Source organism: Panthera uncia, chromosome A2 (genome assembly GCF_023721935.1).
Source record: "Panthera uncia isolate 11264 chromosome A2, Puncia_PCG_1.0, whole genome shotgun sequence".
Lineage (NCBI taxonomy): Eukaryota > Metazoa > Chordata > Mammalia > Carnivora > Felidae > Panthera > Panthera uncia.
The window spans coordinates 75,803,466-75,827,405 of record NC_064816.1 but is presented as its reverse complement, the minus strand read 5'-3'; the positions used below and the strand labels follow the sequence as shown (position 1 = coordinate 75,827,405).

Genomic DNA, 23,940 nt, shown 5'->3' with positions numbered 1-23,940 from the left:
ATATGATTCACTAATTCCACTAATGGGTATTTACCCAAAGAAAACACACCATTTCAAAGAGATATATGCACTCCTACGCTGTCAGCAGCATTATTTTTTTTAATGTTTATTTATTTATTTTGAGACAGAGAGAGTGTGATGGGGGAGGGGCAGGGAGGGAGGAAGAGAGAGAATCTGAAGCAGGCTCCACACTGGCAGTGCAGAGCCCAATGCGGGGCTCAATCTCACAAACCATGAGATCATGACCTTAGCCAAGTTCAAGAGTCAGACGCTTAATCAATGAGCCACCCAGGCACCCTGTAGCATTATTCACAATAGCCAAGATATGGAAGCAACCCAAGTCAAGGGTCCATCAGTGGATGAAGAGAGCAAAAAGATATGGTGTACACACACACACACACACACACACACAATGGAGTATCACTCAGCCATAAAAAAAGAATGAGATCTTGCCATTTGTGACAACATGGATGGACCTACAGGGTGTTATGCTAAGGGAAGACAGAGAAAGACATATACCACATGACTTCACTTATACATGGAATCTAAAAAACAAAACATATGAACAAACAAAAAGCAGAAACAGACTCATAAATACAGAAAATAAGGCTGCCAGTGGAGAGGGAGAATAGGGACAAGGGACAAACTGAGTGAAGGGGAGAGGGAGGCACAGGCTTCAGGTTATGGAATGAGTAAGTCATGGGGATGAGAGAACAGCATACAGAATATAACCAATGGTATTGTAATAGAGCTGTTGAATCACTATACTGTACACCTGAAACTAATGTAACATTGTGTGTCAACTACACTGCAATTTTAAAAAATGTGAGATAGCTAAAATAAAGGCATCTGCATGTTTAGATACTTAAGAAAATTTTATCACAATTCCATAGCTTGTCTTTTCCCCGTTATAAAAACCTCTAAAACACAACTGAAACATAAAACTAATACCCTCCACTTACTGAACATTTAGTATGCGCCACACAGAATAAGAGCGTGTGTGTGTAAATCCCATTTAATCCTCACATTTACTCTCTGAGAGGTAAGTATTCTTAGCTCTACTTTAGGATGAAGAAGTTGAGCTTCAGAAAATCACTGAATAACTTATCTACCACTGAGAAAAGGGATGCCTTCAAAACTCGAACCCTGGTCAGCTACCTCTGATAGCAAGATCAACCTCAGTCAAGAATATTCAAAGAAAAATCCGACTTTGGGGAAGTGGGAAACCATCACATCTTCTAGGTAATTGGGGAAGTGAGACAGCCTTTGCCTTACACCAGGTAAGGGGACTCCAACTTTAAGAGCATAAAGTTACAAAGCCCAGGATCCCCCAAAAGTACACTTTTATCTCCAAGTGTCTCTTGATCGCAATGACGACACTGCAGGTAGGAGGCAGGAGTGGAGCCAAGGGACACAGAACAGCTCTGCTACTGTTATGCCTACAGGACATTGGTTGCTATAGAAATACTGAAAACCTCAGCCTTGTAGCTACTAAAAAACAAAACAAAAAACAAGTTTTCAAAGCTAAGACAGCAAACAAAGTGACATCTTTTAAAAAAAAAAAAATCTTACTGTACACTAAAGTTTTCTACCTAAAGTAACTTCCATCCCACTCCTGTATGCATGTGACAGAACAGCCCAGCGCCATGTGGCATGTTAATAGTCCTTTCCATTCAGGGAAAGAGAATATACGTTTTTTGTTGGTTTTTTTTTTTTTTTTTTTTTTTTTTGAGAGTAAAAGGAAGAATTAAAAAATACGGTTCATGCAGTGCACCTGGCTGGCTCAGTAAGTACAGTGTGCAACTCTTGATGTTGGGGTTGTGGGTTCTAGCCCCACATTGTGTAGAGATTACCTTAAAAAAAGAAATAAAAGCTATATAAAAAAAAAAAAAAAGGTATTTACAATAATCTCTCTTTAGGGGGTTAGAAACTTTATCTTCTGTATCAGGCCCAGAACTGCTTTGTCTTTCTGCAGATCAAATGGTGGTTTCAAAGACCCACTGTATAGAGTCCAGGGCTCTAGGTCTACACTCAAACTGGCTCAGCCACTAAACAGGGTAAGTGACTTTAATCAAGTAACTTCTGTTCTTTAGGCCCTCGTGTCTCCTTCACTGAAGAAAAGAAGGAGACACGCAGGCCTAGAAAATATGAAACTCTGTCCACAAAACTGGCTTGGGGAGCATCGCAGGGGATGAGGGAGAAGGCCAGGTAAGCAGGACCCCTCACATGTCAACCTGCCTAGAACTTCTTCCACTTTACATAATAGAATTTTCCATAAAATTTTACTTATTTTTTTCTAATGTTTATCTATTCTTGAGAGACAGAGACAGAGCATGAGTAGGAGAGGGGCAGAGAGACAGGGAAACCCAGAATCCAAAGCAGGCTCCAGGATCTGAGCTGTCAGCACAGAGCCCAACAAGGGCTCGAACCCACAGATCGTGAGATTATGACCTGAGCCGAAGTCGGCACCTCGCCGTAAAACTTTATTTAAAAAGCATTCTGCTACTACAAAGTAAGGGCGAAAAACACTTGTCCAGGTGCTTTCTCTAAAGTCCTGCCCCTCGCTGCATCCACTGCCTTATGCAACGGGTTTCATCTGTGACAGAGTCAATGCCACATGAATGCTGCCAATTAACATTCAGTTACATCCTATTTTGGGATAAAACACATCGTGCCTCCCCCTCAAAAAAAATCTTTCAGTGAGATACTCTAGAAATAAATAATCTAGGGCGCCTGGGTGGCTCAGTTGGTTAAGCGTCTGACTTCGGCTCAGGTCATGATCTCGCAGTTGACCAGTTCAAGCCCCACTCATGGTGTGTGTATATATATATATATATATATATATATATATATATATATATCTCAAGAAAAAACATTAAAATTTTTTTTAATTTTAAAAAATAAACAAACGAAGAGTAGGATAAGATTCCCTGTAGAAGCAGCAGCAGTAGCCAGCTGGCAGCCGAAGCAGCAGAGGTGACCTCTGTTCCCCAGATGCCAGAAAAACGGCACACCTGGGGACCGATGCAAGCACCCAACACTGAACTCCCCTGAGCCAGGATTCCCACATCTAAGTGGATCATCCATCTTAACTCTTCTACAACTTCAGCTTCGGTCATAAGGTACCCCTGGGTTGAATTATTTCTTTACTCCTTCCGCACCCTACTAGTTAACCTGCACCTTTCACACAGTCCAGCCAAGGGCACATTTACAAAATGTCAGTGCTACAGGGGATATAGGCACCCACACTCAGTGCCCAACTAGAGTAACAGTCATGTGTCACAACATTTCAAAGTTTAAAGCATCCAACAACCTCACCCAGATGATTCCTCTCATCCCTATCTTTTTAGGCGCCACATTTTAAGACCCTGACTTTACAATTATAATGTCTAAAAATATTTACATTAATAATTGTCCAAGAGCTGAAATAAATACACCATGGAATTGATATATCAATCATTAATTTGATTGTTAGCAAAGCAGTCTGACTACAAAGACATTCAATGTGGAACTGAAGTCAAATATCAGGGGCAAAACATTACCTAATACGTTTTGCAGGACTTATCTACTAAGGCTCAGAACTTGGCATCAAGTATCATATGTGTCCATATATATAAAACATGGTCTTTTCCCAAAAATTATCCCTCAAAAAAGGAGACAGTTTCCTTACACTCCAGTCCTTACAAAACCTTTATTTCGACAGACGGCTCTCTCACTTATCCTATCTTTAACATAATAAGAGGAAAAATCTTCAAGACAAGAGGAAATGAACAATCAGGATTACAGTAATGCTAAACTTGATGGCAGGGGATAGAAGATCATTCCCAGAGGAGCTGGTCAGACAGGATGGGGGAGGAGGGGTAAAAGCTGCTCTTCACTGACCTAGAACCTTCTGGGGGAAATGGCTGAAATCACTGTAATCAATACTAATTTGGGAGGCTTAGAGACTTCAGCCCAAAAAAATCAATTTAAAAGGGGGCAAGTAAATTCAACACATTTTTAGAATTATTCCTTAAGCTATATAACCTTATTAATGCTGTACACGAGCCTATTTTTAAAAATTGTTTTAAAAAGCAAGTAAATCATTACATTGTGATAACAAATGTAATTCCATAAAACAAATGAGGAAAAACTAAACAAATGTCTCACTGTTCAGCAAACAGTTACAACCTGGATTAAGTATCTGCTGTGAATGAACTGATAAATAGGAACTGACAGTTCAGGTACAGATTCAAGAATGACGCAGCTCAGTCTAGACAGAGATAAATATCACGGGCTCTCCCTGTCCTATCTTCACAGCTTGTCCATAAACTTAAGAGTTGCTCTAAAAAATAAAGTTTTGGGGGCGCCTGGGTGGCTCAGTTGGTTAAGTATCCAACTCTTGACTTTGGCTCAGGTCATGATCTCACAGTTCTTGAGACAGAGCCCTGTGCTGGGCTCTGAGCTGACAGCATGGAGCCTGCTTGGGATTCATTCTCGTTCTCTCTGTCCCCACCCCCACCCCCCCGCCAACATAAATAAACTTAAAAAAATGATTAAAAGAAGATTTTTAAAGAGATAGGACTTGTGGTTACTAGACGCAGGGGGTGGAGGAAGGGAGAAGTAGAGGGAGGTGGTCAAATGCACAAACTTCCAGTTATAAAATGAGTAAGTCCCGGGGATGTAACATGGTGTAGCAGGATGACTGTAGTTAACACTGCTGTTCAGTACACAGGAACATTAATTAGTTTCAGCGAAGGAGAAATTACTGATTTTCTTTTCTTTCTCATGGTATCTACACAAGAAGATGGATGTTAGCTGAGCCTCTTTTGGTCATATTTCACAACATATGTAAATCACACCATCATGCTGTATGCCTTAAAGTTACACAGTGATGTGTGTCGATTATTTCTCAGTAAGACCAGGGAAGAAATTCAGTTTTTAAAAATACAGATCATGTGCTCTGGAAAACTACTATCAGATTCAAAAAGCATTTTTTAACATGTTTTAAAACCTTTTTTTGTAAACAGACAAAATGAAGGAGATACTAATAAATCCCCAAAACCAAGTTCTCGAATACGGCAATTTCAAGATTCTTATAACTTTTTTTTAACAGCTTTATTGTGGTGTAACTGACAAATAAAATTGTATATATTCTTTGAAGCATATATCATGATGATTTGACGTACATATTTTTGTAAAATAATTACCACAATCAGGTTAATTAACACATCCTTCACCTTACATATTTACCATTTTTGTGTGTGTGGTCAATCAAAAAGTATTTTTTTTTTTTTAAAGCTTATTTATTTTGAGAGAGAGAAAGTGTGAGCAGGGGAGGGGCAAAGAGAGAGAGGGAGACAAGGAAGCAGGCTCTGTGCTAACAGCTCAGACAAGGGGCTCAACTCACAGACCGTGAGATCATGACCTGAGCTGAAGTCAGATGCTTAACCGACTGAGCCACCCCAAAAAAAGGTGTTTCTAATCCAAAACTTGTCAGGTCTCTCTAAATGAATCTACAGAGTCAATTACCTTAAACAAAACAGCAAACACAAACTGAAGGAGGGACTTGGAAATATGATCTTAATGAATAAATACGCAAGAATTGCCAAAATAATTCTGAAAATGTGAGTAATGAGGTGTTTATGGGAGAAGTAGGAGGGCTTCTGGCCTAGCAAAAAACTGTAAAATGTATTCAAAACTACAGCAATTAAAACAACATGGAACTACATCAGAAACAGAGAAGTCAACACACTCGTGTGGAAATGCAAGAGAACAAGTGCATTCGTCATGGAGGAAAAATTAAACCAGCAACACCAGAAGTCTCATGGCAGCCAACCTTTACTGCACTTAACCAAAGGTCCACAACCCTTGGGGCCACATACTACTGTGTTCCAGTTTTTTTAATTTTCCAAAGATAATATGGCACTTATACCATGTATTACATAACATTCCAGCAAGGTCTGGGAACATGTTTTTTTAAAACATGCAGTCTAGGGGTGCCTGGGTGGCTGTCAGTTGGGTGTTTGGTTCAAGTCATGATCTCATGGTTCCTGAGTTCAAGGCCCTCGTCAGGCTCTGTACTGACAGCTCGGAGCCTGCTTGGGATCCTTTCTCTCCCTCACTCTTTCTTTCTCTGTCCCTCCCCTGCTCATTCTCCCTCCCTCTCTCTAAATAAACTTTAAAAAAACAAAACATAATATCAACCTACAGCCTTCCTCATATCAGAGAAAGCCACCGACTTCTGTCCAAAGCAAACCTGCGCTCTGATCCCACCCCCTTCTGTCAACTCAGGGCTTTTGCACCAAAATCCCCCTTGCCAGTATTTTCAACCTCTACACTTCTATCTCCTTGCTATACCCTTCCATGGGGGAAGGGGAAGATGACCCACTTCTCAAGAACCTCCCTCTCCACCTTCTCTCTTTTACACAAAGAAAGCTTACTCAGAGAGTAATCTTTTAAAAAGAAAAAAAGGACTCTGCTGTCACGTCATCTCATTCACTCATGCAAATTTGCTCCTCTGAAAGCACTGGTCTCTAAGGACTCCCTATGTGCCAAAATCAAAGGCCAAGGACTGGGGCTCATCTGACTTGAACTTTTTTGCGGACTGTGATTCTGTTGATGATTCCCTCAGGCTCTGGGAATCACTGTCCGCAGGTTCTCCCCTCTGGCTCCTCCTTTACCACCTGTGGCTTTCCTCTGTTCACACGCAGCACCTTCAACCAATAGCCACCAACAGCTATTCCCAACAACTTCCAGTTCACATCCCCTAACCAGAGCTCTTCCCAGTGCTCTAGCTGCAAACACTGACCAGTATCTCTAACTGGACTCACCCAGACACCCCTAACGGCCTCACCAGAGCCATCATCAGCTTTTCCCAAACCCGCTCTGCATTCCCTATCTTGAGGAATGACAACACCATCCACAAATTTTGCTAATTCAGAAATCTGGGATTCATCCTAAACCCCTCCCAGCCTGCTCCCACATTAAATTGGACACTAAATCCAATGAATTCTAATTCCTTAATACTCATCAGTCTCCTCCAATAGCCTCCTAATGGATCTCCTAGTCCACACAGCAGTTAGGGTAATCTTTCTAAAAATCTCAACCTGTGCCTTTTAACAGCTCCCCAGTCCCTTGTTAACTTCCTCAAGACACGTGAGCCCCATTCCTAGCTCACAACAGCCTGCACCCTAGCCTTTTCTACCTGCTTCGCATTCCCGAAATACAAGCATACCATTTACACCTCCACAGGTTTCTACCAACTGCAATGCTGCTTCTACCAGGAAGGTCCTCGCCCCGCCCCCTCTTAGCTTCTGCCTGGAAGGTCCTCACCCCGCCCCCTCTTACCAACTTGGCAAATTACTACTGGCTCTTCAAGATCCAGTTTAACATAACTCTGTGAATCTACTAAAAACTACTGAATTGTACACTTTACGTAGACAAATTGTAAGGAATGTAAATTACATCTCAATAAAAGTGTCTTGATTTTCTGTAAGAAAAAGAACTCAATTTTTTTTTAAAGGGCAAAAAACAACAAAGGCACTTCACAAAATAGGAAATTCAAATGACCAATAAGCATGTGAAGAGATGTTCAACACCATCACTCGGAAAAACACAAAAGAGAACCACAGTGAGATATCAATATATACCCATAATAGCCAAAATTAAAAAGAATGACTCTATCAAGTATACCAAAGATGTAGAGCAACCTAAACTGTCACACAGTGGGAGAGGAAAGCAGTTCAATCCAACCTATTTCATAAAACGGGAACCTGGGTGGCTCAGTCAGTTGAGCATCCGACTTCAGCTCAGGTCATGATCTCACAGTGAGTTTGAGCCCTGGCTCAGGCTCACTGCTGTCAGCAGAGCCTGCTTCGGGTTCTCTGTCCCTCTCTCTCTGCCCCTCCCCCACTCATGCTCCCTCTCGCTCGTGCTCTACCTCTCAAAAATGAATAAACATTAAAAAAAAAAAACCGATCTCATAATAAAGCTGGGGGAAAATATTTTTGCCATTACTACTAACACTAAGCATATAGCTATTGTGTAACCTAGCAATCCCACTGCTAGGGTCTATCTCCAGGAGGAATGAATGCAAATGTCCACAAAAGGACATGTGCAAGAATGTTTATAGCTGCTTTATTCATAATGACTAAAAACTGAACAAACAACACTCATCAACAGAATAGACAAGTAACTCGTGGAATATTCATCCAAAGGAACACTTCAGAGCAGTAACAGTGAACCACTGGTACCTGCAACAACATGGACAAATCTCACAGATGTGTTAAGTGAAAATAAGCCAGACATAAGAGAATATTCTATATGATTTCATTTCAAGAATATATTCTATATGAAGTTCAAGAACAGGCAACTAATCAATAATGATAGAGATCAGCAAAGCGGTTACCTGTGGGTGGCAGGGTATAGACTGGGGAGAGGCTTGAGAAACGTTATGAGGTAAGTATTGGAAGGGTCTGTATCTTGATCTGGGTGGTGGTTATTAGGTATAAAAATACATGTAAAACACACATAAAAATACATGTAAAAATCATCAAGCTGTACACGTGGGACTAGTGCACTTTACTACACACACACATACATGTTATAATTCAATTTTTTTAACTAACAAAAAATGCACAAGTAGACTATAATTAATAGTACTGTATTACATACTTGGAAGAGACTAGAGCATGAATGTTATTGCAACAAAAAAAAAATTTCACAATTTTCCATGTACCAAATATTCATGCACTTCAATTTACAGGCTATATGGCAAGAATATCTCAATAATATTGGTGAAAAAGTATGCATAAGTAAAAGGATAATACAGCAACATAATTGCTGGATATACAACTGATGTTTATTTCTTTAAATTTTTCTATACTGTCTTAATTTTCCACCAAGACCATATTACTACTTACTTTTAATCATTTAAAAAAAAAAAAGCTATTTCAGGGCACCTGGGTGGCTCAGTTAGTTAAGCATCCGACTCAATTTTGGCTCAGGTCATGATCTCATGGTTCACGATGTGAGATCAAACAGAGCCTGCTTGAGATTCTCTCTCTCCCTCTCTCTGCCCCTTCCCTGCTCACGTACTTTCTCTCAAAAATAAATATTTTTTTAAGAAAGCTCTTTCATTAGAATAACAGTAATGCTAAAAGTAAACAAGATTTCTTCTTAATACCTTCCTTTACCAATCAATCAAAGCACCAGCACCTACTGGTTATCTGTCCCACAACAGCCTACTGACCATGAGACACAGACATCTCTCCTACTTGCCAGTAAGAATGGGGCTTTATTTATCTTACTCTTCCTAGCATACAACACACTGCCCAGCTCTAGGAATCTGGTCTTATATGTTTGTTACATTGAAGTGTATTGTGGTAAGCAGAAATATTTGATGAATAAACAATGGGTAACAAAACAAGAACTCAAAAATAAGTGATCACCTTCCCTAGAAGGTATTCCAAGGTCATGGGCTTGTGAGCTCGCATTTATAACACAGGGAAGAGTTGAGGCTTACCTAAGAAAGATATCAACTTGCATGACAGCATTCCTGAATTGTCTCACCTGTGATTTGCTGACCCAGGGCCACCAATCCCATGCCTATCATTTTCGGTGGCAGCCAGAACCCTTACTACGGAGAACAGACAAGCAATAACCAACAGGATTCACCCACCAACAGAAAGTCAAAAGCCTAAAAGATACAGGGCAGAATCCCACCACCAACAGCACACACACAGATCACAGACATGGTGCAGAGGAAAAAAGACAGAGGGAAAGATATACACAGAGAAAGGGAGAGACCAAGCTGCTAACCTGCTACAAAGTCCAAGTACAACAATAAGTTCTCCAGCAATCATTCTCTTAGGTATTTATCCTACAGTAATGGACACACGCTCACATAAAAACCTATGCATGAATGTTCGGCAGCTTTACTTTTAAGAATCAAAAACTAAAACTATCCAAACATCCTTAACAGAAGAATGGATAAACTGGTACATTCATGCCATGAAATACTACTAAGCATTAAAAAAGAATGAGCTACTGATACACCCAACAACATGGATGAGTATCAAGGGCACCATGCCAAGTGAATAAAGTGAATCTCAAACAGTTACGTACTATATAATCCCACGTATACAACAATCTCAAACTGGCAAAACTCTTGCCAGGGGTTAGGGCTAAGGGCAGGGAACAGGAGGGAGTTTCCTTGTGGTAATAAAACACTTCTGCATCCTAATCCTGATGATGACTACACTAATCCACCCAAGTGATCCATCTGAGAGAACAATACACAGAGAATACAAGTAAAAACCGGTGAAATCTTACTTCAGTTAATAGCACTGTGGCAATGTCAAGTCCCTGGGTTTGACAATGTTCTATGATCATGTAAGATATCACCACCAGGGGGAAGCCGGATGAAGGGTACACAGGGAACTCTGCACTATTTCTGCAGCTTCCTGGGAGTCTTAGGATTTCAAAATGAAAAATTTTAATTTAAAAAAAAGGAGTCAAGGGGTGCCTGGCTGGCTTAGTTGGTAGAGCATGTGACTCATGATCTCAGGGATGTAAGTTCAAGCTCCATCCACATTGGGTATAGAGATTAAAAAAACAAAATAAATGAAATGAAGTGAAATGAAATGAAAAATAAATAAAATAAAAATAAAATAAAAATGTTTAAGGGAATTAAAAGATAATTTATAGCCAAAACGTGGAAAGAATCTGAATGTCAATCAACAGATGAAGGGATAAATAAAATGTGGTTTATCAATAGAATGAAACAGTATTTAGCAGTATAAAAATATGAAGTACCAATACATGCCTCAACATGGATGAACCTTGAAAACATTATAGTAAGTTAAAAAAAAAAATCAGACACAAGACTCATATATTGTATGACTCCATTTATATGAAATATCTAGAATAGGTAAGTTCAGAGAGACAGAAAACAAAGTAGGAGCAGGGGAGAATGAATTGTGACTGCTAAATAAAGTAAGGGGTTTATTTGGGGGGTGGGGCAGTGCAAATGTTCTGGAATTAATCATTGTGACCACTGCACAACTTTGTGAATATACTAAAAAGCACCAAATTATATATTTTGAAAGATAAACCTTATAGTATGTGAATTATGTATCAATGAAAAAGTTACATGCTTGGGGCACCTGGGTGGCTCAGTAGGTTAAGCTTCTGACTCTTGATTTCAGCTCAGGTCATGATCTTGGGGTTGGTAAGTTCAAGACCCACGTTGGGCTCTGTGCTGACAGTGCGAAGCCTGCCTGGGATTCTCTCTCTCTCCCCCTCTCTCTGCACCCCCTACCCCTCAAAAATAAGCATTAAAAAAAAAAAAGTTACATGCAGGAAAAAAAAATACATCCTTAAAAATTTTAGACATACATTCATGCCCCAAAGCAACACTATCCCAAGCCACGTGATTTAGCTAATTCTTGAGATTCATGACTGAATGACACTATGATCCTTCCCTGCTGCCTGTTACTCACAAAGCAGCACAATTAATATTCCACAAACTAAACTCACTGGAACAATCTGATGAGATTAAAATTCTGACTCAGCTAAGTAGAGAAATCTTAATGGTATTCCTGACAACCACAAACTCCAGTTTACTAAAAAGTAGCCTATAGGAACTGGCTCAATTCATAAATGCTCACAGAATTAAACTGAATGAAAATGAATGAAAAGCCAGCTTGCATATACAGGGAGATAATAACAAAAGTAGATCATATTACATCAAGCCAGGCCCATACTGTCACATAATTTAGGTCTGCCAATCATTGTATTTATACAGTTTGAAATTAGACCTATTACTCCTTCTCCTCTGGAGAAGCAATCAAAAAGCAAAAACAGTGGGCATCAGGAGACCTGGACTGTGGTCCAAACTATGCTAATTGCAGGACTTTAACCTGTCAGGGCTGAATGTAACATGAGGACTTCTCAGACCAGCAGCCTCCTACAGTTCCTTCCATCACTTCTCTCCAGCACCACTGCTGCCACCCTGAACCAAGTCACCCGGGTTTCCCAGCTGGACAGGTCAGCTTCCAGTTTCTGCTTCTCCCTGACCCCTAACAATCCGTCCTCCAAACCGACAGCCAGTGCTTTATTTTAAAACAGGAACCAGATCTTGTCACTCCCATCTGTAAGCCTCTCAATGGCCTACAGGACAAGGCCCTACCCACTCTCATCCCCCGCCATCAGCTACCATCTTCTTCCGTGGCACTCCGGTCACCCTGACCCTCAGGTTCCTCCAACATTCCTAGCCCATATATAGAACGGGCTCCCCCCACTCCCCTCCACTCCTCCTCATTCCACTTTCTGTTCAAATGTCGCCTCCTCAGAGACTGAAGAGTGGATTCTAGTCCCCGGCTGCCTGTATTCAACTTACCAACGGGGCATGATACTTGTTCATCTGTAAAATGGCAATTAATAACAAGCACCCACCGTATAGTGGCGTCACAAGGAAGAAAAGGCCATAAAGCTATCAGCACAGTGACTGGCAGTGTTCAAATGTCATCTATCACTATTACTTGAGGCACCCTATCTTATTTTTGTCCCTATCTCTTAGCACTATCTGCAACTGTAATCTTGATTTGTTATCCTCTTTGGGGTTCTCCCCCAACGCCCACTGGTTGTGACCTTCAAGAGCAGCTTTGTCTTATTCAAAGTTCTACCACCATCTCCAAGGAAAGGCATGCAAATACTTGCTGAATATATGAGTGAATAAATCATATCAAGCATTCCTTTAAAATAATGTCTTAATTCAAAGAATTAGGCCAAAAATATGGCATTTCATTAATCAGTTATGTAATTGGGCTGGTCTCCTCTTGTTAATTACCTTGCAGACCAACCAATTCACTTAGCGATGCCTGGGGGCTTCTCCCTCAAATCTTATCACATGGACACAATGGACAATGGAAAGCGCTGGAAGATTAATTCGTGAGAGTGACAACTGAATACTGTGGCTATACACTAACTCTTTATAAAGGTATCACATAAATCCAAACTGCAGCACACCAAAAAAGGCTCTTGGCCATTAGGAAAGTCATACCCTGAAATATGAAAATATGAAACACATGTTGACTTACCTAAAACTGCTTTTCTACATGTATGCCCACACATAACATACACATGTATGTTACATACATATGTACACACACACAGCCATTCCCAAAACTGGGGACATGATTTTTTCAATTCCTTTTTACTTTTCTAGACATAATGCACTCTGCGATAAATGCTTTAAATTTAAAGTTGGTTTTAAAACCCAATACTCAAGTTCCTAAATATTAGTTCTCCTTACTCATAGGCTAATCTTCTGTCATTCCAAGGAAATCCCAAATTTAAGGCTGACTTGAAAGCGAGCATTAATCTTTTTAAAGCATCTCGAAACTACCGTATCCACCCCGATTTAATATCTTAAGAATCTACTATCCGATTTAACCCACCAGTTTCTCAAGTCCTTAAGAAGTACTTTTCCTGTCACTCTAGTTTTTTTTATTTTTGTGATTTTTTTTTTTTTATGAAAGGCACTATTATATCAAGATCCACATTTTGAGAAACCCTGAAAATACTTTTCAAGTTATATTCCATCTGGAGTGAACGAAAATCGTGTCCTGATATACCAACCACCGCGTTCAGAGCGCCTCAGGCAGTTTTTATAGATGCCACCAAAGGGTATGAAATTCACTAGGCTGAGACCCAGGCGGGGCGGGAAGGGGGGAGGCCCAAGAATGCTGCAAGGTAGTCCCCCAAAGGAAACAAAAACAAGAAATGTCTCGTGATGTTCAAGAAGGATCACGGTCTACCATTCCCTACAGTAGGGCAAAAATACCAGAGAGCCTTGCTTGCTCAAAAGGAAGAGTGAAGCCACAAATCTAGAAGGAGTAAAGCTGTGGAACGCTGCTAGGTTCTGAGGATTAAGAAATGGGAAGGAGCGACGCGGCGGCGCTCTGCGGTCTCGGAACAGCTCTCCAGGAAAGGCTCATCTCGGGGCGCCGGCCGCTCCCACTCCGGTCCGCGGCCAGGCTGGAGGTGGCCGCCGGCTGGCACGTTTTAAATACCACCACCCCATTCATCAACGCCCCGGCACAATGAGGGCCGGGGAGCCGCGCCCGGGACCGCCCGCGCACACGCCCACCGGCCCCCGCGCAGCCCGCGACCCGGGCGCAGCCGCCGCGAAGCAAAGTGACGCTCGGCCCAAGCAGAAAGTTTCGAATAAAAAACCCGAGCGCCGAAACGCACAGGTCTCGGGGCTGAACTCGCGCCAGGAACACGCCCCAGGCAAACCACTTGACAACCAGCTCGGGTTTTCGGCAGAAAAGGCCGAGAGGCGGGGGCCGGGGAGGAAGAGAAGGCCGGCCACACACACAAACACACACACGCACACTCACTTTCTCGCACACTCGGCTCCTCTTCCTCGTGGGCCGCCGCGTCCAGGTGCGAGCCACGCAGCAGCCTCACGCCCGCACACGGCGCGGCGGGGCCAGGGAGGCGGACGCCAGCGCCCCTCCCGGGAAGCGCCCGCGACCCCCGGGCCAGCGCGGCGCGCAGGGAGGGTGCGCACGCTCACCGCCCCCCCCACCCCACCCCACCCCGCCCACGGCCACCCCGGGCCCGGGGGTCCGGGGATGCCCGGCGGGCCGGCCGCGGGCTCGCACGCGCCCCTCCCCCGCCCGCCCGCCCGCCCCTCCCCCCGGGCGGCCCGCAGGGCGCGCAGGAGGCGAGCACCGGCGTCCCGGGGGATCAGCCCTCGGCCCGGGGGGGATCGGGGCAACTTTCCCCTCCGTGGTCGCGGGCTGCCCTGGACCGTACGGGGGCAGGGGCCCCGGGTCTAGCGCGACGTGGACTCACTTTTTCGGATGTTTCTCTCTTTTCGGCCTCCGCTTTCGGGCCTGAATGGCCAGCACTGGGGAAAGAGAAGACACACATTAACGGTCGGGCCGGTCGGCCTGCGGGGTCGCGTGGCGGGGAGGAGGGGACGCCGCGGGCCACTCACCTTTCCGGGAGCTCATCCCGACGCGGCGGAAGGGGGGCGGGGGGCTTCGCGGCTGCGGCGGCGGCGACGCGGGAGCAGAGCAGAGCCGAGCCGAGCCGAGCCGGGCTGCAGCCTCCACTCGCTCCGCCAGCCGGGAGGAGGCGGGAACCGCGCCTGCGCCGCCGCCGCAGCCGCCGCTCCCGCGGGGGGCCCAGCGAGACCCGCCCCCGGCCGGCCCCGCCCCCGCCCCGCCCCCACCCGCCCGGTGGGGTCCGGACCCCCACGCCGAGCCCTCCTGCGCACCCCGCACCCACCCGCCTGCCCCACCTGTGCAGAAGTGACCCCCCCCGCGACCACCGCCACTCCCGCCCACGGCGTCCCCAGCCCCAGCCTGCGGCCGGGGCCTCCGCCTCTTGAGCCCCCGCAGCCGGCCCAGGCCTCCCGCCTCTCTCGGGTACCCGGCCCGCGCGACCCTCCCTCTCCAGCCACAGCCTCTCTCCTACGCACCCCGGCCGGTCGCGCCACCCGCCTCTCCATGCGCCCTTCCTTGGCCGGCGCCTCCGCGGGTCTCACACCACCTCTCTTCGCGCGGCCTCTTCTCCCCCTTTGCACCTCTACATCCTTGCATCCCCATGAGCGCCGCTTCCTCGTCTCTGGCGGGTGTGGAAAGGGCACAGGACCAAGAGCGGAGAGACCTGGGTCCTTCACCAGCTGTGTGACCTTGGAGAAGTCATCTTATCTCTCACCTTTACTTACCCCCCAGGATTGTTTGAGTTTAATGAGGGAAAAGATGCAAATTGCATGGAAAGTAGGACGAAGTTTTTGCACCTGAATTAAAGCCCAGCTCAGAAAACACCAAGTGTCTAACAATTTAACACAACAATCCCACCAAACAGTTATTGTCTACATCTTACAACGAGGAAATTGACCCCTAAAGAAGTTGAACAGTTTGCCCAGCGATGATGATTCAAATGTAGGCCTAGCTGACTTCAAAGACTTTCCAAAGTCTTATTAGGGAGCTATCATGCTCCCTAATAAAGATAGGAATCAAGGTGATAGCAGGACAGAATGATAACTGCAGTGTTCCTTTGTTTGTTTATATAATTATAATGTTTTGGAAAGGTATCCATCCCGACCATTTACTCTCTTTGGTTGTCCAACCGTACTCGTAACTCATAAAAGGATCTAGTCTTATTCTGAAGATGGTAAACTCAACAGAACCCGGACAGCGCTGCTTAGACACCACGAACCCTTCACTTTCTCAACTTTTTTTTGTTTTTATTTTAATCACGTGGTGCTCATCGCCACAAGTGCACCTGTTAATCCTAACCCCCATCACCTACTTCAGCCATCCTCCCACCCACCTCCTTCTGCTGACCATCAGTTTGTCCTCTATAAATAAGTACTTTCTCAACTTTTATTTCTGAAACTATCAACCCTACACAAAAGTTAAGAGAAAAATATAACGAACACCCATATTAACCCACATTCGCCAATTTTTAACACTTCATCACATTTGCGTTCCCTGTATGTGTGCATGTGTAGTTTTCTTTGTTTTGTTTTTGCGGAATCACTCAAGTTTTCGCAAACAATGTTACCCTCTACCCTTGGAATTTCAATAAGTATTTACTAAGAACAAAGATATTTTACATCAACGAAATTCCATGATCTTAACAAGAAAATTTAATATTAATATAATCCTAGTATCTGCAATATACAGAGGCCATATTCAAATTTTCAAAATGTCCCTTTTAGCAGGCTTTCTTCCAATGCAAGATACAATCAAAAATCATGCATTACATTTAATTGTCATGTCTTTTTAAACTCCTTTAGTCTAGAATAATCCCTGGTTGTTGGGTTGTTGTTGTTTTTTTCTTTTATAGCATTGACTTTTTTTTTTTTTTAAGAATCCAATTCTACTTTTCTACAGGACATTTCTCTGTTTCCACTCTGTTCCCTATTAGATTCAAATGAAATAATTTTGTCAGGTACACTATATGGATGATATTGTGTCCATCCTCAGTATGTTGGAGCAGAAGGGAAATGATGTCCGTTTGTTCCATTATTAGTGATGTTACATGTAATCATTTTTCTATGGTAAAGGTAGCTTTTTTTCTTTTCTACCTAGAAAAGTAGTCTGTGGGGGTGCCTGGGCACCCAGTCAGTTGAGCATCAGTCTCAATTTGGGCTCAGGTCATGATCCTAGGGTCTTGGGATCAAGCCCTGTGTCAGGCTTTGCACTGAGCAGGAAGCCTGCTTGGAATTCTCTCTCTCTCTCTCTCTCTCTCTACCTCTACCTCTACCTCTATCTCTATCTCTATCTCTTCCCCCCTCTGCTGTCCCTCCCCCCTCTCAAAAATAAAAAAAAGAAAGAAAAGCAGTCTATGTAAAAAATGGGTAAAGGACTTGAATATACATTTCTCCAAAGATACACAAAATGGCCAACAAGTACATGAAAAGAAGCTCAACAACATTAGAGAAATGCAAAGCAAAGTCACAATAAGATACCACTTCGAACGTACTAGAATGACCATATTCCTTTTTTAAATGGCACATAAATGTTGGCAAAGATATAGAGATACTGGAACGCTTGTACATTGCTGGTGGGAATGTAAAATGGTGCAATCATTGTGGAAAACAGCCCCACAGTTCCTCAAAAAGCTAAACATAGAATTATCACCCCTAGGTAGACATCCAAAATAAATACAAACAGGTACTCCAATTCTTGTACACAAATGTACGTGGCAGTACTAATCACAGTAGCCAAAAGGTTAGAAACAACCCAAATACCCATCAGCATATGAATGGATAAGCCAATTGTGTTTCAGACATACAATGAAATATTTTTCAGCCCATTAAAAGAATGAGGAAGAAAAAGAAGGAAAGAATGAAAACGAATGATACATGCTACAATGTAGATGAACCTCAAAACATTATGCCAAGTGAAAGAAGCCAGACACAAATGGTCTGTTTCATATTGTATAATGCCATTTATATGAAAACATCCAGCATAAGCAAATCCAAAGAAAGCAGATTGGTGGTGGCTAGTGGCAGGGTGGAGGAGGGGAAATGAGGAACAACCAGCTACATGGGTACAGGTTTTCTTTTGTAGTGATGAAAACGTTTTGGAGCTGGAAAGAGGTGTATTGCACAATTACAATATTGTAAACATGCTAAATGAATTGTGCACTCTAAAATTGTTAAGATCGTGGGGCACCTGGATGGCTCAGTCAGTTAAGCGTCCGGCTTTGGCTCAGGTCACGATCTCACTGTTCACAGGTTCGAGTCCTGCATCAGGGTCTGCTGACGGCTCAGAGCCTGGAGCCTGCTTTGGATTCTGTGTCTCCCTCTCTCTTTGCCTCTCCCCCACTCGTTCTCTCTCTCTCTCTCTCTCTCTCTCTCTCTCTCTCAAAAATAAATAAACATTAACAAGATTTAAAAAACTTAAAAAATAAAATTGTTAACTTCATGCTATGTGAATTTCATCTCAATTAAAAAAAAAAAATTCTGTAGCACCTGGGTGGCTCAGTTGGTTAAGCATCCGACTTCAGCTCAGGTCACAGATTCGTGGGTTTGAGCCTCACTTTGGGCTCTGTGCTGACAGCTTGGGACCTGCTTCAGATTCTGTGTCTCCCTCTCTCTTTCTACCCCTCCCTCACTCATATATGCACACGCTCTCTCTCTCTCTCTCTCTCAAAAATAAATAAAAATAAACATTAAAAACAAAATTCTGTGAGGGTAATACTTTGAGACTGAGTGTTCTTCCTCAAGAATCTTTCACACTGTGGGTTAGCATCCAGTGATGATGCTTGCCTGGATCAATTATTATTATAGTGGTGGTAGAATATTGATATTATAATCCTAACATTCCATCTGTTCCATCTATATTAATTAGGTGACAGTCTTCTCTAAGGAAGACCTTTCATTTCTCCTGCCACTCCTTTGTTCTCTGTTTTCAGCTTGTTTTCTTCGTTTTGTCAACTGACAGTTGACAGTAATTACTGTCACTTTGATTTTTGATCTTGAATTGTTCCATATTTGACCACAAAAGACACTTCCAACTTGCAGTGTCCTTTGGACATGTCCCCATGGGTTTTTGAGCACCTCTTTACTTTCTGGCATGTTCCAGGAAACCTTGTCCTTTCCCTCACCTAATCTCAGAAACATCATGAGTCCAGTCTTAGCTCCTTCTAGAAGGTGATTAAAAGCTTTGAAGCCAAAGAAATGTGAGTTTGAAACCAGTTTCTTTTATTATTTTCCACAGCTTTATTGAGATATAATTCACATACCATACAATTCACCCACTTAAAGTGAAAAATTTAATAGTTTTTAATACATTCACATGCACAACTAATTTTAAACATTTAAAATTAACAATCTAATTTTAAAATATTTTTGTCACCCCTAAAAGAAACGCCATACCCATTAGCAGTCACTCCCTGTTTCCCCCAACCTTCCCTGCCCAAGCCTTGGACAAAGCACTAATCTCCTTTCTCTCTCTATAGACTTGCCTGTTCCAAGCAGATCATATAAATGAAATCATATAATATGTGTCCTTTTGTGACTGGCTTTTTTCACTTACCTCAATGTTGAAACCAATTTCTGCTACTTAATTTCTGCATAACCTGGGACAAGTTACCTAATTACAACATGTGGAAAATGGTAATCATATTAATACCAATCCTCCTGGGTCAATATGATAATCAACTAACATAAGTAACTATTCAGTACACGGTAATTATCATTAACATTACATGGGAGGCACATACCCAATCTCTTTGCTAGATCTTTTGCATTCATTTGTTCAACAAATAATTACCAAATACCTATTATGTAGCATTGTTCTAGGTACTGAATCTACAGCAGTGAACAAAGCACACAAAGATCTCCCTGCCCACATGGAGCTCACATTCTATTGCCAGAAGCAGAAAATAAACAAAATAAACATGGGAATTGTAGATTATGATTACTAGATGGCCATACCATCTATGAAAAGAAAAAAAAAACTGAAAAACAAACACCAACCTTTTGAGACTTAAGAAAAGTCTCACTGAAAAGCTAAGAATGAAAGGCCTCAAGGTGATCTGGTCAATCTTTTTACTTCTATAAATTAGGAGAGAAGTATATTTGCCACCTAGAATATTTGTGAATTGCTTTGAATTTATTGAATTAAAATACACCAACTAAATTATCAATAAACAATTTACACATCCTATATTAGGTGCTTACAGAAAGAATGATAGATTATAAACCTAGTCTCTGCAAATTTAAAAATGAAACATTTCAGGGCTCATGGCTGGTGCAGTGCGTACAGAGCATGTGAGAATCTCAGGGTCAGTGGCAAGTTCAAGCCCCACAGTGGGTACAGAGCCTACTGAAAAAAAAATTAAAACAACTAAAATTTTATTTCATATGCATCATAGTTTCAAATAACATTTTAAAGGAAATCAGGGGCACCTGGGTGGCTCAGTCGGTTGAGCGTCCGACTCTTGATTTTGGCTCAGGTCGTGATCCAAGGGTCATGGAATGGAGCCCCACATCAGGCTCCATGCCGAAGATTCTCTCTCACTCCCTCTGCCCCTCTCCCCTGCTCACTCTCTCCCCCAAAAATACAAAAAAAATTTTTTTTTAATTTAAAAATAAATAATTTTAAAGGAAAAAAAGAAACAGAGAATAAAAGTTTTTTGTATATGTTTTATTCTTAGTTTTCTTTTTTTTTAATTTTTTAAGTGTTTATTATTTTTGAGAGAGAGAGACAGAGACAGAGCACAAGGAGGAGATGGGCAGAAAGTGAGGGAGATACAGAATCCGAAGCAGGCTCCAGGTTCTGAGCTGTCAGCACAGAGCCCTACGCAGGGCTCGAACCCACGAACCGTGAGATCTTGACTTGAGCTGAAGTTGGACACTTAACTGACTGAGCCACACAGGCGCCCCAGTTTTGTTTTTTTTTTTCAAGTAAGCTCTACACCTAACATGGGTCTCAAACTCACAATCCTGGGAGTATAAATTTAATTATTTTATTCTACCAATATTTATTGCTAATAAAAATAATCATAAGGATATTATAATTAAGAAGGGGAAGTATTAGAACTGGATATATCTTAGGGGCATCTGGGTGGCTCAGTCAGTTGAACAACCTTTTTTTTTTTTTTAACTTTTTTTAACATTTTATTTATTTTTGAGACAAAGAGAGACAGAGCATGAAGGGGGAGGGGCAGAGAGAGAGGGAGACACAGAATCAGAATCAGGCTCCAGGCTCTGAGCCATCAGCCCAGAGCCCAACGCGGGGCTCGAACTCACGGACCGCGAGATCGTTACCTGAGCTGAAGTCAGACGCTTAACCGACTGAGCCACCCAGGTGCCTCAAGAAACCAACTCTTAATTTCCACTAAGTTCATGATCCCAGGGTCATTGGATGAGACCCCCATGTCCGGCTCTGCACTGGAAGTGGACCGTACTTAAGATTCTCCCTCTCCTGGGTGCCTGGGTGGCTCAGTCGGTTGGGCGGCGGACTTCAGCTCAGGTCATGATGTCACTGCTCGTGAATTCGAGCTCCGCTTCGGGCTCTGTGCTGACAGCTCGGAGCCTGGAAGCTGCTTCGGATTCTGTGTCTCCGATCTCTCTCTGCCCCTCCCCTGCTCGAAGCTCTGTCTCTCTCTGTCTCCCAAATATAAAAAATGAAAAACATTAAAAAATAAAATAAAATAGATTCTCCCTCCCCCTATGGGGTGCCTGGGTGGCTCAGTCAGTTAAGCGTCTGACTTCAGCTCAGGTCAAGATCTCAGCTTACAGGTTTGAGCCCTGCATCAGGCCCTGTGCTGACAGCTCGGAGCCTGGAGCCTGCTTCAGATTCTGTGTCTCCTTCTCTCTCTACCCCTCCCCTTCTCGTGCTGTGTCTCTCTTAAAAATAAAGAAACATTTTTTTTTTTTATTTTAAAAAAGCTTCTCCCTCTCCCTCTCTCTGCCTCTGCCCTGCTAGCGTGCACACACACACATACACACACACACACTCTCTCTCTCTCTCTCTCTCTCTCTCTCAAAGAGAAAAAGGAAAAAAAAAAAAAAAAGAACAAACAACTGGATATATTTTTTTCTCTGTGCTGTCCAAAAGTAGTGAAAAGGAAAATACATATGCATTTTTCCCCAGCCAAGTACAACAGAATTCAAGATGAACATATCATATTAATTTTTACTAAATATAAGAGAAAATTACAGAACGCTGTAAACCCAATTACACACTAATGTTTCCAAGTAGAGCTACCAAATCCTACTGTATCTTAGAAAGTATATTTAGTATGTCATAGAATTGGAAACAGACTTGAGAGCTCATATAATCCACCTTCCTTCAGGCCTTTAGTAGATGAGAACCTAGCCTTTTTCCAAAGGCTTTCTAACGCTTTTACATTTCTAGGAAAGTTTCCTTGTATCTAATTTATACTTTCTAGTATGAAGCTTAAGCATGTCTCTTTTTTTTATGTGTCCTTTCTTTTTTTTTTTTATGTTTTTTTTTTTTTAATTTTTGAGACAGAAACAGAGCACGGGTGGGGGAGGGGCGGGGGGGGTGGAGACACAGAATCAGAAGCAGGCTCCAGGCTCTGAGCTGTCAGCACAAAGCCCGACATGGGGCTTGAACCCACGAACCGTGAGATCATGACCTGAGCTGAAGTTGGACACTTAACCAACTGAGCCACCCAAGCACCCCAAGCCTGTCTCTTATTATTTCATTACAGCATATTTCTCAGTGACATTAGTACCACTAAAGCAGCAATTTCACCCAGAAGTTAGTGCAGAGTAATAGAGCCAGACTGGCATGGTTGAAACCCTAGTTTTATCATTCACTATCTTGGTAACATTGGGCAAGTTACTCACATTCTCTGTGCCTCAGCTTCCTGATCCGAAAAATGGGGATAGTGTTAACTACCTTATATATTTGTTGTGAGGATTCAATGAGTTATTTCACATAAAATGTTTAGAGAAGGGTCTAATTGTTCAATAAATATTAGCTGTACTTATATATATGCACATTAAGACATGCATTGCTAATCTATTGCTGCATGACAAATTTCTCCCAAATTTAGCAACTGAAAACAACAAACGTTTATTATCTCACGATTTCTGTGGTCCAGGACTTTGGCAGCAGTTCAGCTGGAAAGTGAAGTTGTCACTGGAGGCCGCTGTCATCTGGAGGCTGGAGGAAGGCTGAGAGATCTGTTACCAAGATGGCTCACTCACATGGCTGTTAGCAGGGGGCCTCAGATCCTCACTGGCTGTTTCAGGGAGACCTCACTTCCTCCCCCTGATCTTTCCATAGGGCTGGCTTGAGTGTCTGGCTTCCCCTGGAGAGCAAGGAAGAAACTTGACTGCCTTTTGTGACCTACCCTCAGAAGTCACAATCCATCATTTTCACTACATTCTATTCCTGAAATGCAAGTACAGCACATGCTTAGAGGAGGGGCCCGGAGAGCATTTCTTGAAGGGAAGCCGAACGGACTATGTGGACATATTCTTTAAACCACCACCAGGGGTCATTCCGTCTTTCTTTTACTGCCTCTGATTTGCAAGTGAGCATCCTTATAGACCCCTCATTTGGCCATTGTCTGAAGAGTAGAAATGAAAGAGAATTCTCAGTCCAACACTCAGACTAAAGAAAAGAGAAGGTTGACTAGATTATCTACAGAACGTCATCAATAGTAATAAATTTGTCATAAATGAAATGCCTACTGTATATAAGACTCTTACATAAGCCAGTGAAAAATGACGCCTGGGGGCGCCTGGGTGGCTCAGTCGGTTAAGCAACTGACTTCGGCTCAGGTCATGATCTCGCAGTCCGTGGGTTCGAGCCCAGTGTCGGGTTCTGTGCTGACAGCTCGGAGCCTGAAGCCTGCTTCAGATTCTGCATCTTCCTCTCTCTGTTCCTCCCCTGCTCATTCTCTGTCTCTGTCTCTCAAAAATAAACATTAAAAAAAAAA

At 42.7% G+C, this 23,940-nt stretch overlaps 1 protein-coding gene across 6 annotated transcripts in view; it reads right to left on the bottom strand.

Moving 5' to 3' along the window:
- Positions 1-23,313, bottom strand: part of SRPK2 (SRSF protein kinase 2) — a 389,837-nt gene extending 366,524 nt beyond the window's left edge. Inside the window, exons 1-2 of one of the 6 annotated variants that reach the window (XM_049642817.1) lie at positions 23,082-23,313; positions 14,848-14,902 (exon numbers count right to left, since the gene is read on the bottom strand). Coding sequence is in view for 4 of the 6 variants with exons in the window: in XM_049642813.1 (XP_049498770.1) it covers positions 14,848-14,902; positions 14,993-15,008 (71 nt within the window). In the remaining 2 variants the exon portion in view is untranslated. Of the gene's footprint in view, positions 1-14,847; positions 14,903-14,992; positions 15,115-23,081 lie in introns of those variants that run through there. The other 5 variants (XM_049642828.1, XM_049642813.1, XM_049642822.1 and 2 more) reach the window with 5 other exon arrangements.
- Positions 23,314-23,940: the final 627 nt, after the last annotated feature.